Source organism: Acomys minous, assembly GCF_964271855.1.
Source record: "Acomys minous genome assembly, chromosome: 8".
Lineage (NCBI taxonomy): Eukaryota > Metazoa > Chordata > Mammalia > Rodentia > Muridae > Acomys > Acomys minous.
In genome coordinates this window covers 81,435,895-81,448,117 of record NC_140489.1, presented here as the reverse complement: position 1 = coordinate 81,448,117, position 12,223 = coordinate 81,435,895, and the positions used below count along the sequence as shown (strand labels likewise).

General features: G+C 47.4%; 1 protein-coding gene and 1 long non-coding RNA gene across 2 annotated transcripts in view; one reads left to right on the top strand and one right to left on the bottom strand.

Annotated features, from left to right (window-relative positions):
• Positions 1-5,311: 5,311 nt before the first annotated feature.
• On the bottom strand, positions 5,312-8,445 carry LOC311603612. The gene is made up of 3 exons (XR_014781182.1): positions 8,306-8,445; positions 7,326-7,733; positions 5,312-6,334 (listed from the first exon to the last, which is right to left on the bottom strand). It is a non-coding gene; the product is annotated as an uncharacterized lncRNA (long non-coding RNA).
• LAMB1 (laminin subunit beta 1) overlaps positions 6,834-12,223 on the top strand; it is a 69,893-nt gene continuing 64,503 nt past the window's right edge. The window contains exons 1-3 of the mRNA XM_084792577.1: positions 6,834-7,207; positions 8,329-8,507; positions 11,343-11,478. Coding sequence (XP_084648703.1) covers positions 7,027-7,207; positions 8,329-8,507; positions 11,343-11,478 — 496 coding nt within the window. The 5' untranslated portion in view covers positions 6,834-7,026. The remainder of the gene's footprint in view (positions 7,208-8,328; positions 8,508-11,342; positions 11,479-12,223) is intronic.

The window sequence follows — 12,223 nt, the reverse complement described above, 5'->3', positions numbered from 1 at the left end:
CTTGGCCTTTCAAAGAAAGACAGAATCTGGCCTGGCACAGACACAAGCTTGTAATTCCAGCACTCGGGAGGCAGAGGCAGGTGTATCTCTGTGAGTTCGAGGACAGCCTGGTCTACAAAGTGAGTTCCAGGACAACCAAGGCTATACAGAGAAACCCTGCCTCAAAAACAAAAACAAAAACAACAAAAACAAACAAACAACAAACAAAAAAGATAGACTCTGGATTAAAAAGCAGAGTAAAGGGAAAATAAAAAACTTTAAATATGGGAATAAGGAAATTTAGTATCTTCTCCTCTGGCTTTGGGTTTTTTCATCTTACAGAGCTGAGAAAGGCAGGTCGAAGAAAACAGAATAAAATTTTTGGAAACGACCTTTAAAATAGAATTTTAGGTGGATTGTTTTAAAAGATAAAGTCATTAAACAATGTCATTTTAAGTTGCTCTTTTTCCTCTGTAAAACTTAGCATCCACTGCCGAGTTAATACTCAATTGCCCGTTCAATCTTCTGAGAATGTTTTTCAGTAAACATGGTGAATCACTCATGAATAAAAGCAAAGACAGAATCCAGAGAGCGTGAAGCCAGGGCTGACGGCTGTATTTATGTCCTAAGTGTCTAGCTGCCTACATTCGCGCTAATCCTGCTATGAATCTACTTTTTAAACTTTCCTTAACAGAGCTTCTTACAGCCGTCTAGCCCCACCCCAGGCATCAGTCCCTGTGACTTATTTTTAAAGAGCCAACTTGGTAACCAGGTGCCCCAATCTATAATCAGCATAAACAGTGAACTGAAGAGGCTTGTTCCATTTATAAGGTTCCTATGGTGTTCTTGCTAAACACAGGACTAGAACATTCACCAGGGAGGAGGCGGAATCCACTGTCATAGACAGAAGATGAGGAGATGGCTCAGCTTACCTCGCAGTCATGAGGTCAGGAGTTCAGATCCCGGGATCCACATAGCAAGCCAATGTGAGCTCATCCCTGAAACCTCAGCTCTGTGGAAAGCCAAGGCAGGGGGATTGCTATGACCTGACGATTTCCTGCCTAGCAAGAAAAATGTCAGCTGTGAGTCCAGAGAGCTACCTTGCTTCAAATCAGCAGGCGGAGAGTGGAAGAAGAGGGCACCAGCACTCTCTTCTAATCTCTACAACCTAGAGTGCACATGAACACACAGGCTCCAGCACTAGCACACACACACACATGCACACGCACATGCACATTCACTCACACAGATGAATTAATCAACCAACCAATCAATCATTTAAAAATACATTAAAAATAAAAGGAAGTTACTCTGGACTAGATCTCGCCATCTTTTGGCAAAGGGAAATGCAGTGGGCACATAGACTTCCCAAAGCTTGAAAAGCTTGGATGGGATCTATCGCCCACTTTAGGGACTGGTATAAAGCAATCCAGTACAGACCAGGGCACTCTCCATTGAGGCACGTCCTTTGCAATGCTCTGTAGATGGGTAACCACTTGTAGGGAAGTGTTAGTAAAGGCTCGGCAGCTTCAGACAGTGTAAACTCTGCTCTGTTGGAGTGAAAGGAAGCAGCCCAAATCTTAAGACCACATTTATTCCTCACTGTGGGATACTCCAAAAATACTAACCAGCTTAGGGAAGACATCTGGCTTCCAGGACAGCTGAATCATGACACAGCAAGGTGATAGATACCTTCCGATGTCTTCTATGTTGACTCCGAGCTCAAGCGGCTTCCACCATTGTAGGCTGACAGCCACAGCACTCTAGGTTACAGGGACTAAGAGAGAGTTTCTTTCCAGGAATGTACACACACACACACACACACACACACACACACAATCTCAGAGTCACTGTAGCTGGAAAGTATGAGTTTCACAGCCACCTCTGAGCCAATCACTGGAAGGAGGGAGGTGGTAACGGCTGAACACCACTGGAACATTCGGGTTGAGGACTAGTCCCTCAAGGCAATCCAAGGGAAGCTACCAGAGCAAGAGAGACTCGATTTAAACAAGCACAACAACAGTTCTATTATAAAGTCTAAGGCACTGCGTGCCATGACCCCTGTCTACAGTTTCCATATGATGGAGGGTGAGAGTAGTGGGCCTGTGTGATCTCTAAGCAGTGGGGGGGAGGGGTGGACGGGAAAGGCTATTGAATTTTACGTATTCATCCAACAAATGATACTCAATATCTACAATACACTAGAAACCCTTCCCTGCTGGGAATACAAAGTTGGACAAAATACAGGCATTGCCTTCAAAGAGTTCCCACGGACAGGGCCATTTAGTACAAAACTGTGGAGTACTGATCTGCAAAGAACAGAAGGGGCACAGCAGTTACTTTTCTGTTGCGGTGATGAAATACCATGGCCAAGACAACTCAAGAGGAAAAAAAAAAAAAAAACGTTTATTTTGGCTTAAAGATCCAGAGGGCTAAGAGTTTGCCATGGTGGGGAGGGGAAGTATGCAGCAAGCAGCAGGCATGGCAGCAGGATCAGGAAAGCTGAGAAGTCACATCAAACCCAGTCAGGAAGCAGAGAGAGAGGGATCTGGAAGAGGGGCGGGGCTGTGAAATCTCAAAGCCTATCCCTAGTGATGTGTTTCCTCCAGCAAGGCCATACTTCCTAACCTGCCCCCCCCCAAAAAAAAAACACGACTATCAACTGGGGACCTGGTGTTCAAATACCTAAGTGTACGGAAGATGCTCTCCTTCGAAACAGTTCAAGGGGTATGCAGGAAGGGCTCTAGGCACCCAACTGCTGCCTTCCAAACCTGTAATGCATTCAGGAACCAGGGACGTTGTAGGAACTTCAATTCACTAAAAGAAGAATTGGTTGGCAAGTGAAATTTGGTATTCCTGAAATGAAATAAGTTCAGGCAGTATTATTTATTTTTTTCTCCTTAACCAGAGAAAGTATGATTTTTTTTTCATATTATTTTCTTCTAAAAGCAGACTGAAAAGAGAGGCAGGGGTGTGGGGAGGGAGGGAAAGAACTTTCAAAGCAGCAAAAAAAATCCAGTACTTTTCTTGAGAACAAGCTTGTGTAAACAGTCAGGTTTTCCGATCTAAAGATCAAAGTCTTGAATGCAAAATCCTTGAGGCCTCACTGTTAATCAGAATGTAAAGTGAGACACAACCCCGGCATTTAAAGACTGTGGAATGAGAATGACCTTGAAAATGGTTCTGGGTGGAAGTTTTTCAAGTGGAAATAATAAATGCCTCCAGGAGATAACTGCCCCATATTCTTCGAGACATAATAGCCAATAATTTGCCATCCCACCTGCCACTGCAAATCAGAGAGCCCTCCAGCATGAGCGATACTGTTGCCAGGCAGAGGGAAGCCCTGAGCAGGCTTACTAACAAGACAACCACTCCTCCTGAGCTTGCCACGTTTTTCAGAAATCCAGAAAGTTCTATAAGAATAATAAGCTGCAAGAATTTGTTCAGGATTCCTAGGATTGTAACATTTGCAAGGATTCCTAAACCGAACTCATCTGGGTAGTGATTGCCTCCAGCTGGAAACAAAGTCACACTAGGTAACTAGAAGGCAGACATATGTGAATTAAGGTTGGTTTTGAAACAGAGGCTAGTCTTAGCTTTGATTCAAAAACTATTTCCTGAGTACCTACGGTGGGTGGTATGCTAAGTCGGTGTCAGTGCAGGGGTGGGGTGGGGAGAAAGTTATACTTGCCTCATTGTCTCCTGGGAGAGATAAGCGTATAAGCGCATAGTTAGGGCATTGTGTCACATGTGCTGCGGCAGGCCTAATGTTGGAAGAGGGACTGGCGGAAGTGACACTAAGTCAGCAGAGAGGGCCCAGGAATACAGTCATACAGATACACACTATAGCTGTTGAACACGAGAATAATACGTTCAACGCTGAGCCTCTGAGGGCTCCTGGGAGTCCTGGGGAGGAGCTGACTGGAGAGGACAGGGCCTGGAAATAAGAAGGACAAGGGGTGAGTTGAGAGCAGGGAAGAGGGTGCCCCTCTTCTCTGACTCCAGCACTCCTGCCCCTACTGTCCAGAGAACCAGTGTGGAGGCGAGAAATAAAGTGCAAAGTAAGCATGGCAAACACACGGTGCTCATCTTTTATTTATTTAATTATGTGTCCCAACAGAACTTGATTGTAAATAAAGAGGAAATTGTGACGGGGGTGGGGGTGGGGGCATGACAGCTAGAGGCTAGGAAATCAGAGCAAAACCTCACGATTGGGTCAAAGGAGTGGCCACTGACGTGTCACTCTACAGTTACACTCAAGAGAGCCCTGTGCCAGGTTAGTGTTCTGCTGTTGCTGTCATTATTAACAATAAAGAGTTTCACACTTGTGCCCTGCTCATCATGCCGGGGCTATCCCCGGGCTCTCAGAGTTAAGGGGTGAACATAGCAGCAATAATCCAACTGAGAAATAACTCATCTTGTCCTAAGGGTGGGTGGAAAGACGAGGCCCGTTCTGCATGAATTTTATGTACCTATTCGTCAGCAAAAGTGGAGCTACTTGGTGGCCTGCTAGAAAATTCTGAGTCCGACACAGGGTGCAGATGTGGATCCAGAGAAGAGGAGAACAAGGGCAGCTGGTGGAGCCCCTGGATGCGAATGAATGTGCGGAGGGGAAACAACGATGACAGTACAGCCATCGGGAACACCGGTGCTTGACGGATCAGAGTCGGTCAAGAGAGACGGAAACGTGTCAGATGCAGTGAGAAACACTCAGAACTGTGTCCCAGAAGCCAGGACTGAAGGAGTCTCGAAGAGGAAGGGTGTCATCATGCGAAGCATAACGGCCCTAAGAGGTCACGGAGGACCACAGGGTGTGCATAGCTAAGTGTAGCGCGCTGTGCTGCAGTGCCTTCAGCTGGACACGCTAACAACTATGGTGGCGACGGAAGCCGGCAGGATTGTGGTGGGGAGAAAGAGGGGCTGTGAGAAGGAAAGAGCCCGGGCTGCAGAGAGGAAGGTATGGAGGACAGGAGGTGTGTTAGGTAAAGCCAGGACTCCTTTCACTACTAATTAAGATGAAAGAGATACAGCAGGTTTTTATGTGAACATGTTATTCTTAGGAGATAAGAGGAGGAAAAGTGCCAGGTGGGATCAGTGAGCTCCAGATTCAATGAAACGCTGTCTCAATAAATAAGGAGAGATAAGCTGAGAACGACACCAGACCTCACGTGACAGCCTGGGCGCATGCACACGCATCACATACAACTTCTTCTTCTTCTTCTTCTTCTTCTTCTTCTTCTTCTTCTTCTTCTTCTTCTTCTTCTTCTTCTTCTTCCTCCTCCTCCTCCTCCTCCTCCTCCTCCTCCTCCTCCTCCTCCTCTTCTTCTTCTTCTTCTTCTTCTTAAGTAATGTTCAATTGACTTGTGTGAATGAGGTGGTCAGGAGAGCAGCCAGGCTCTTGAGGAGCGCTGAAGGTGACTAAGGCTTTTACAAAGAGAAAGGACATTGATGGGGCAGGTGGCTGGGATGATTTGCCTGCCAGTGGAGCAAAGGAGCTGGACGGTGCTTGCAACTTAGGTAGAAGAAAACTAATGCAAAACTTTGGTCCAGGGCTCTGAAAGCTGAGCAAGGAGAAGAGAAGCTTGCATTTTAGTACTTTTTTTTTTTTCCTGAATGTCTATAGTCATCCTTTTCAATAGTAGAGTACTCTTAGTGCCCTGCAGACTGTGCAGCCAGCCCTTGAGGATCCCATGCATCGGCAGGCACAGATCTTGGAGAAACCACAGCAGGGGCGGGTGCTGATTTGGTGAATAATTAACACACATTTCTAAATTCAGAGAGCAGCTTATTCTATGGCCTAATGATTATAAACTTTCCGAGACCCAATTTCACTTCAGCTAAGTTAAAAACTGACCAATCAGCCACGTAATCCCTTTTCCTTGAAATGGCTGGAAAACAATCAAATCTGACTGGTCTAACAATTAACTTAAGCGCCCCTCCTTCCAGGCACACTTCTCCAGGAAGGGGATTAAAGAAGGCAACGGAACTGGGCTCTTAGAAAGGTTTGGGGTCTGATCCCCAACATCTTTCTCCTTTTAAAACAGGGACACACACACACACACACACACACAACCATGCAGTGCTATAAGAAGCTCCCTGGAGCCCTCGTCTGGATTCTGTTTGCAGTGTGTGGAGAAGGGTGTCTCATCAAAAATCTCCAGCTTCCTGTCAGTGCCAAGCCTTCCACCGGGAGGTGAAAAAAGGCTATTCAAGACATTACTTTAGTTCACGTAGGCTGTCATTTCGTGTGTGTTTGAATAGAAGAAAATTGAGAGCCATGACATCCTGGGTAGCAGAGACTATAGGTGCGTCCTCAATAAATTCGGGCGCAAAGAATGTGCCAGTCGTGTCCTACCTATGAAATATGAAGACACCATGCATGAAGCAGGAACGCAAAGCTCTGGCGCTTTGATCCTGAGATGTGGTGTAAAGATGCTTCTGGGAGCTCAAGTGCCTAAGAACCAGACAGGTCGACTCTCTTTCTAAGGGATTAACCCAACCCACCTTCCCCCCCAGCGCTAGTTGCCAGAGTTCCTAGCCTTGGGCACACTTCGTGACTCACTTCTTACAAACGTAAATGTATGAGTCTGTGGTAGGTCCTATCGGATCCCTTTGCTAGCCGACCTGAACCCCTACGTCCAGGACCCGCCCCAACCCATCCATCCCTCCCCAACGCGCCCCGCTCGGGAAGCGCGCCCAGAAGTGGACCCGACAGACCACGCTAGGAACTCCAGCACCAAAGTCCTACCGCGGCTGCAGAGTCTGCCTTAAAACAAAAGAGGCGCCTGGGGAGGTGGGACGTAGACCTTAACCCCCACCCCCAGCCAACTTGCTGCCTCCCGCCCCCTCCGTCCCCGCTCTCCGTGTGCGCATGAGCAGAGGCGCCTCCCTCGGTTCCTCCCTAGGCGAAAGTTTCTAATTCCCTTCTTTGGGCCGGTGGGCTGCCAGGAGCGGCTAGAACGCTCGCCCCGCCGGGGGAGAACAAAGTAGCTGAGCGACTTGACCCCTTCCTGGGCCCAGCCCCCGCTTCCGTGGGAGCGGCAGGAAATGGAAGGGCCCCTCTCCTCTCTCTCAACATTTGCCTTTCTCCCCTTCTACCTCTCCAGAAAGGAAGACACGAAGAAAAGGCAGGCAGTTTGCCTGCTGCGTCCTTCTTCCCGTGCTGCGTCCCCTCGGCTGCAGAGGCTGAACATGGGGCGGCTCCAGGTGTTCGCCTTCGGTGTCCTAGGTAACTCAGGCTAAGGGCTGGGGGGAGGGGCATGCTTAGGCATTAGGGAAGAAAACCCCCAAACCGGTTTGCCCCTGCTTTGAAGGGAGCCTTGGGGGATCGGGAGAGAGAGACTGACCGGTTGGAAAACACGCCACGGGATCCGGTTGCCACCGCTTTCGCGTCAGAGGTGGCCGGGGACCGCTCACGCGGAGCTCCGCGGACCCGCATCCCCTGGGTTCTGCGCGCAGAGCTGGCGCTCCTGCGGGCTTCCCCGGCGATCGCTCCCGGGCTTGCCACCTTCTACCAGTTAGCATGTTAACCAACCGCGGAAGGCAGTCTCTCTGGCGTGGCTGGGCAGGCTGAGGAAGGTCCTCGAAAAACCCCATTACGCACAGAAGTGTCGGGACCCAAAGCAGGCTTCGTCTGGGAACAGATTGGGGCCATGTGGATTTAATTAACCATCCTTGTTTGTCTCAGGATGGCATCATGAACAGCTGGGCTGGGTGCTTTGCTGGAATGGCGAAGCGCTGTAGCCACTATGGAGCTGCGGAGACACACTAGCCGCCTTTAGCTTTGGGAATCGGCTTCTGTGGCAAACTCAGTGTCACCCCCCAGCGCGATCGCCTGTGACCCTCGTGCGTGCACGTACACATTTTTGTGACCCCGCGCCTACAAATTTCTCACACCGAGGATGCGCGCACTGCCATGTGCACGCGGGTTCTCACAAGCGGGTGTGCAGCGCGTGGCAGGGTCAACCTCACTGCCCCCTGGTTCAGGCACGTCTAAGTGGCCCGGTCACATCGTCCACCTTTAGCGCAGAGGCTTTGCTCGGGTAGGGCGGATCAGAATAGACAAAAGAGTCGGGTGGATTTCCTCAGTGATGCGCTCAGCTGACTGCTGGTCAAACCTAGTGGCGTGTTTGGGTTTTCTCGCCCTTTTTTCTCCATGTTCCGGCTTTCTAGGCCTCTTCTGTGCTTATCTCTACGCTGTGTTTTTCTATGTAGTCTCCTTTCTTCTGAATCCTCTCAGTCTGCCCCTCCTGCTGTTTTTCTTTTGCTCTGGCTTGTCCCTTGCTTTTTTCCCCTCCTTCCCTCTCTCCCCCACCCCCCACCTCACCTTGTCGCTCTTCTCTCCTGTAGCCCTGTTGTGGGGCACCCAAGTGTGCGCTCAGGAACCGGAGTTCAGCTATGGCTGCGCTGAAGGCAGCTGCTACCCTGCCACGGGCGACCTTCTCATCGGCCGAGCTCAAAAGCTCTCAGTGACCTCGACATGCGGACTGCACAAACCAGAGCCTTACTGTATTGTCAGCCACCTGCAGGTGAGGCCAGGTCAGGCTGGTGAACACACTGAGGGCTGCATCATCATCATCCTCCTCCTCCTCCTCCTCCTCCTCCTCCTCCTCCTCCTCGCGATCAAAGGGGCATGCCCAGGAGACTGTACATCCTGCTGTCAATCTAGATAGGAAGTACAAGGAACCCGTGGAGAGCCCTGGGATTAGGCAGGAGCTCATCCTGTCGTCCCAATCTCAGTTTGCACAGTTGCATCCGCCGAACACTTCCTGCTACCACCTACCACCAACCACCATCAGTAAGGGAAGCCCGGGCTGCGGTCGAGTTTGGCCCTTTGTCCTGTGCCCTGTAGGGTCCTGCGTGTCTTGTTTTGGTGGTGGTGGTGTTTGCTCGAGCCTTTTTGAAACTGTGTGTTGAAGATGATTCAGACCTCTTCTTTGTCTGCTGATCCCATGGTGTTCGGTTTTCCGTCTTTCACTTGAGTATAAGAATGCTCCAAGCCATGAAACCTTTCGAGATGAGTCAGTGAGGACCAGACAGACACAACCTTCCTTAGTGAGAAATGACCTGGTTGTCACGGCATCATGGTAGTGGAAGAGCAGAATGAAATCTCTGAGCTGTATATAAAGTGGACTCAGAGTTTTAGATTTCAGGAGTTGTATTTATATGAGGTAATGTTAAAAGAAGGAAAAACAAACAAACAAACAAACAAACAACCCATACCATATAGTATCCTGAAGCAGAGTATTTTTTTCTCAGCCTACCCCTACCCCCCCCCAACACTGCCCTACCCTCCCTTCCCCAGGAAAAATTAAAAAGAGGCTAGAAATGGAGTGGGGCCTCTGACAGTAACAGAAGGTGTTAGTCTCACACGCTTGGCAACTTGCATGCGGAACCCTCTCAGTCCACCCACGCTTGTGGGTGACCTGCGATTTGCTCAGCACGTGTAGTAAAATGGAGTCACAATGTGGCCAAGCGGATTCCACTCATTTGCTTCCAGGTTTGCACAGAGCTGTCTAGACTGCTTCCTCCTGATTAGAAGGGAGGCTATAATTAAACTTTTTTTTTTTTGTAGTTCTGGTAATTGTTCTTCAGTACTAGTTTCCTTGACTACAAGCTAATGAAGGCAATTAACGTTGCCTTGTCTAATCTTAGCATTTCAATTTCACCTAAACTCGTCTTGCTAACATTTACTTCAGAGTTAGGGTGCTCTGTCAGTGAATCACCAGATTCTGAGATCAGCTTTGTCCAGCGTGAAAACTGCACTTAAAAAAAACAAGAAAGGCCAAATTCGTTGGTTTATATGGTTGGCTGTAACACTACAGAGAGCGTCCCTCACATCTCAAGGTCATCTTCTCTTTCTCAAACGCTCATGGGTATAAAATGAAAGCAGAGAACTGTGGTTCCTGATCCCTTTGCAGCTCTGCCCCGATTGCTCCAGGGCCCCATCCCCTCCCCGTTCCCCCCCCTCCCCCCACTTCAAATCAATTTGGCAAGAAGTTCTTTAAATAAATACCAATGTAAAAGTATAGCCTGTGTTGATGCTATATCACTTTTGACCAAATTCTGATTATAAGATGTGTATTTGTCTGTAGGTACTTAAGTCTTAACATATTTTTAGATGTAAAAATAATCTGTACACTAGAAAACGTAGACACAGAGCCAAGCTCCATATGGGAAAGGAAGCCCTTGACTAGTCTGTTTGTGGTTGACTGGGACGTGCGTGAAGAAAGGCCATCTGACCCCCAGGTGGTTGTGGCTGCCATTGAGAAAAAAGAAAACAAGAAATTAATTTACTTCTGTGGAAACTAAAGTCTGTCATCATTCTTGTTTCTGTCCATTTGGGGTCCTCAGAAATGCCCTCAGTTGAGAGTGATCCCACCATAGGTCTCCCTGCCCCAGGTACTGAGCAGTTTTCAGGTTAGCCTGCTAATCGTCTCCCAACCTTGGACAAAGGAGAAACTAAGACTGTGGTCCTCTGGCTCCCAAAGCCTCAGGATCCTTTTGCCTCATATGGTTTCTGTTTCATGTAGGCTTTAGAAAAGTAGGCTAACTGAGTTGGTTTTGTTTTGTTATTTGGTTTTTTGTTGTTGTTTATATTTGTTTTCTTTCACTTTTAGTTTGCATTATGTCAGCAAAAACTGAACAACACCTCTTCTGCGTTTTACTTCTGAGTAAACTACATAACTGAGATTAAGATTTAAGCCTCAATGGGGTACGGTAGTGCATACCTGTAATCCCAGCACTCTGAGAGGCAGAGGCCGGCAGATCTCTGTGAGTTCGAGGCCAGCCTGGTCTACAAAGGAGTCCAGGACAGCTAGGGCTACACAGAGAAACCCTGTCTGAAAAACAAAACAAAAAACCAACGGCAACAACAAATTAATCCTAGAAACTTAAATTTGATTAAATTCATAGATTATGGAAACAATGCCCTATTTTACTCTTGATCTTAAGTTTGCAAGAAAGGAGGAAATAATTTTCCAGAGCATTTTAGATAGTTCAATAAGTTTTAAAGTGAGGAATATGGCATTCATTGTGTAATTTTCCACATTCAGCTTTCCTAAAGAGGGTTGTTTAGATTTTTGTCCTGTGTACTTAATTTTTTTTTAAGATTATTTGTTCTTATTTCATGTGCATTGGTGTTTTTGCTTACATGTATGTCTGTGTAAGGGTGTCAGATCCTCTGGAACTGGAATTACACACAGTTGTGAGCTATTATATAGGTGCTGAGAATTGAACCTGGGTCCTGTGAAAGAGCAGCCAGTGCTCTTAACCACCGAGCCACCTCTCCACCAGCCCCCTTAATGATTGTTTTTTTTTTAATGAAATTGGTTCATAGACTCATGAAACTGTTGTGTTTTTAGGAGGACAAGAAGTGCTTCATGTGTAATTCCCAAGATCCTTATCACGAGACCCTCAACCCTGACAGCCATCTCATTGAAAATGTGGTTACCACATTTGCTCCAAACCGCCTTAAGATTTGGTGGCAATCCGAAAATGGTACGTGATTGGTGTGGGAAGAAGTTCACCTGGGTATCTGTGACTGTGACTGACGTCTTGGTCCTCTGCTTAGAGCCCCTGATGTAACTGCTGTCTGGAGCTTGGTCAGATCTGACACACCTTCCTGAAGCTTGTGTCCTGTTTGATGCTAGACCAAGGGAGTTTTCATGGGCCTCACACTGAGGGGGCTTCTGGAAGTGGGTGTGTGCTGAAAGGAGTCAGACTGCATACCTCAGGCCTTCCACAGAACATAGCACCATTTTTTTTTGTTTTTTGTTACCAGCCTTCAAGAAAGGGGGTGGGTAACAAAAACTCACAGCCCTTTCCTCACCTTCCAACTGCAGAAGATTTCATGAAACAACTGACGGTCCCATAATATAAGCATTGTGACACGACCCTGCAGACTGTCAGCACGTCTCCTTGTTATCAGTGTTGGCAATGCAGCCTAATCAATCAATCAAATATGTTAATGTTGTTATAAAACGAAAGCTATATGAAATGTAGGAATAAAGGTAGAGTTGGTGTATTGGTTAATTAACTATGTAATATTAGATCTTAGACTTATTTTATTTTATTTTGAACACCCTGTTGCTTTGTATGAAGCACAGATTGGTTTCAAATTCGAAACCCTCCTAGGTATTGAGATTACAGGTTTAATGAGGCATGCTTGGCCTCATTAAATAAAAATTTTAAAATTATAGAAGGAGTCCTTGCAGGAGCAAACCTAAGCTTGGCCATAAACCTA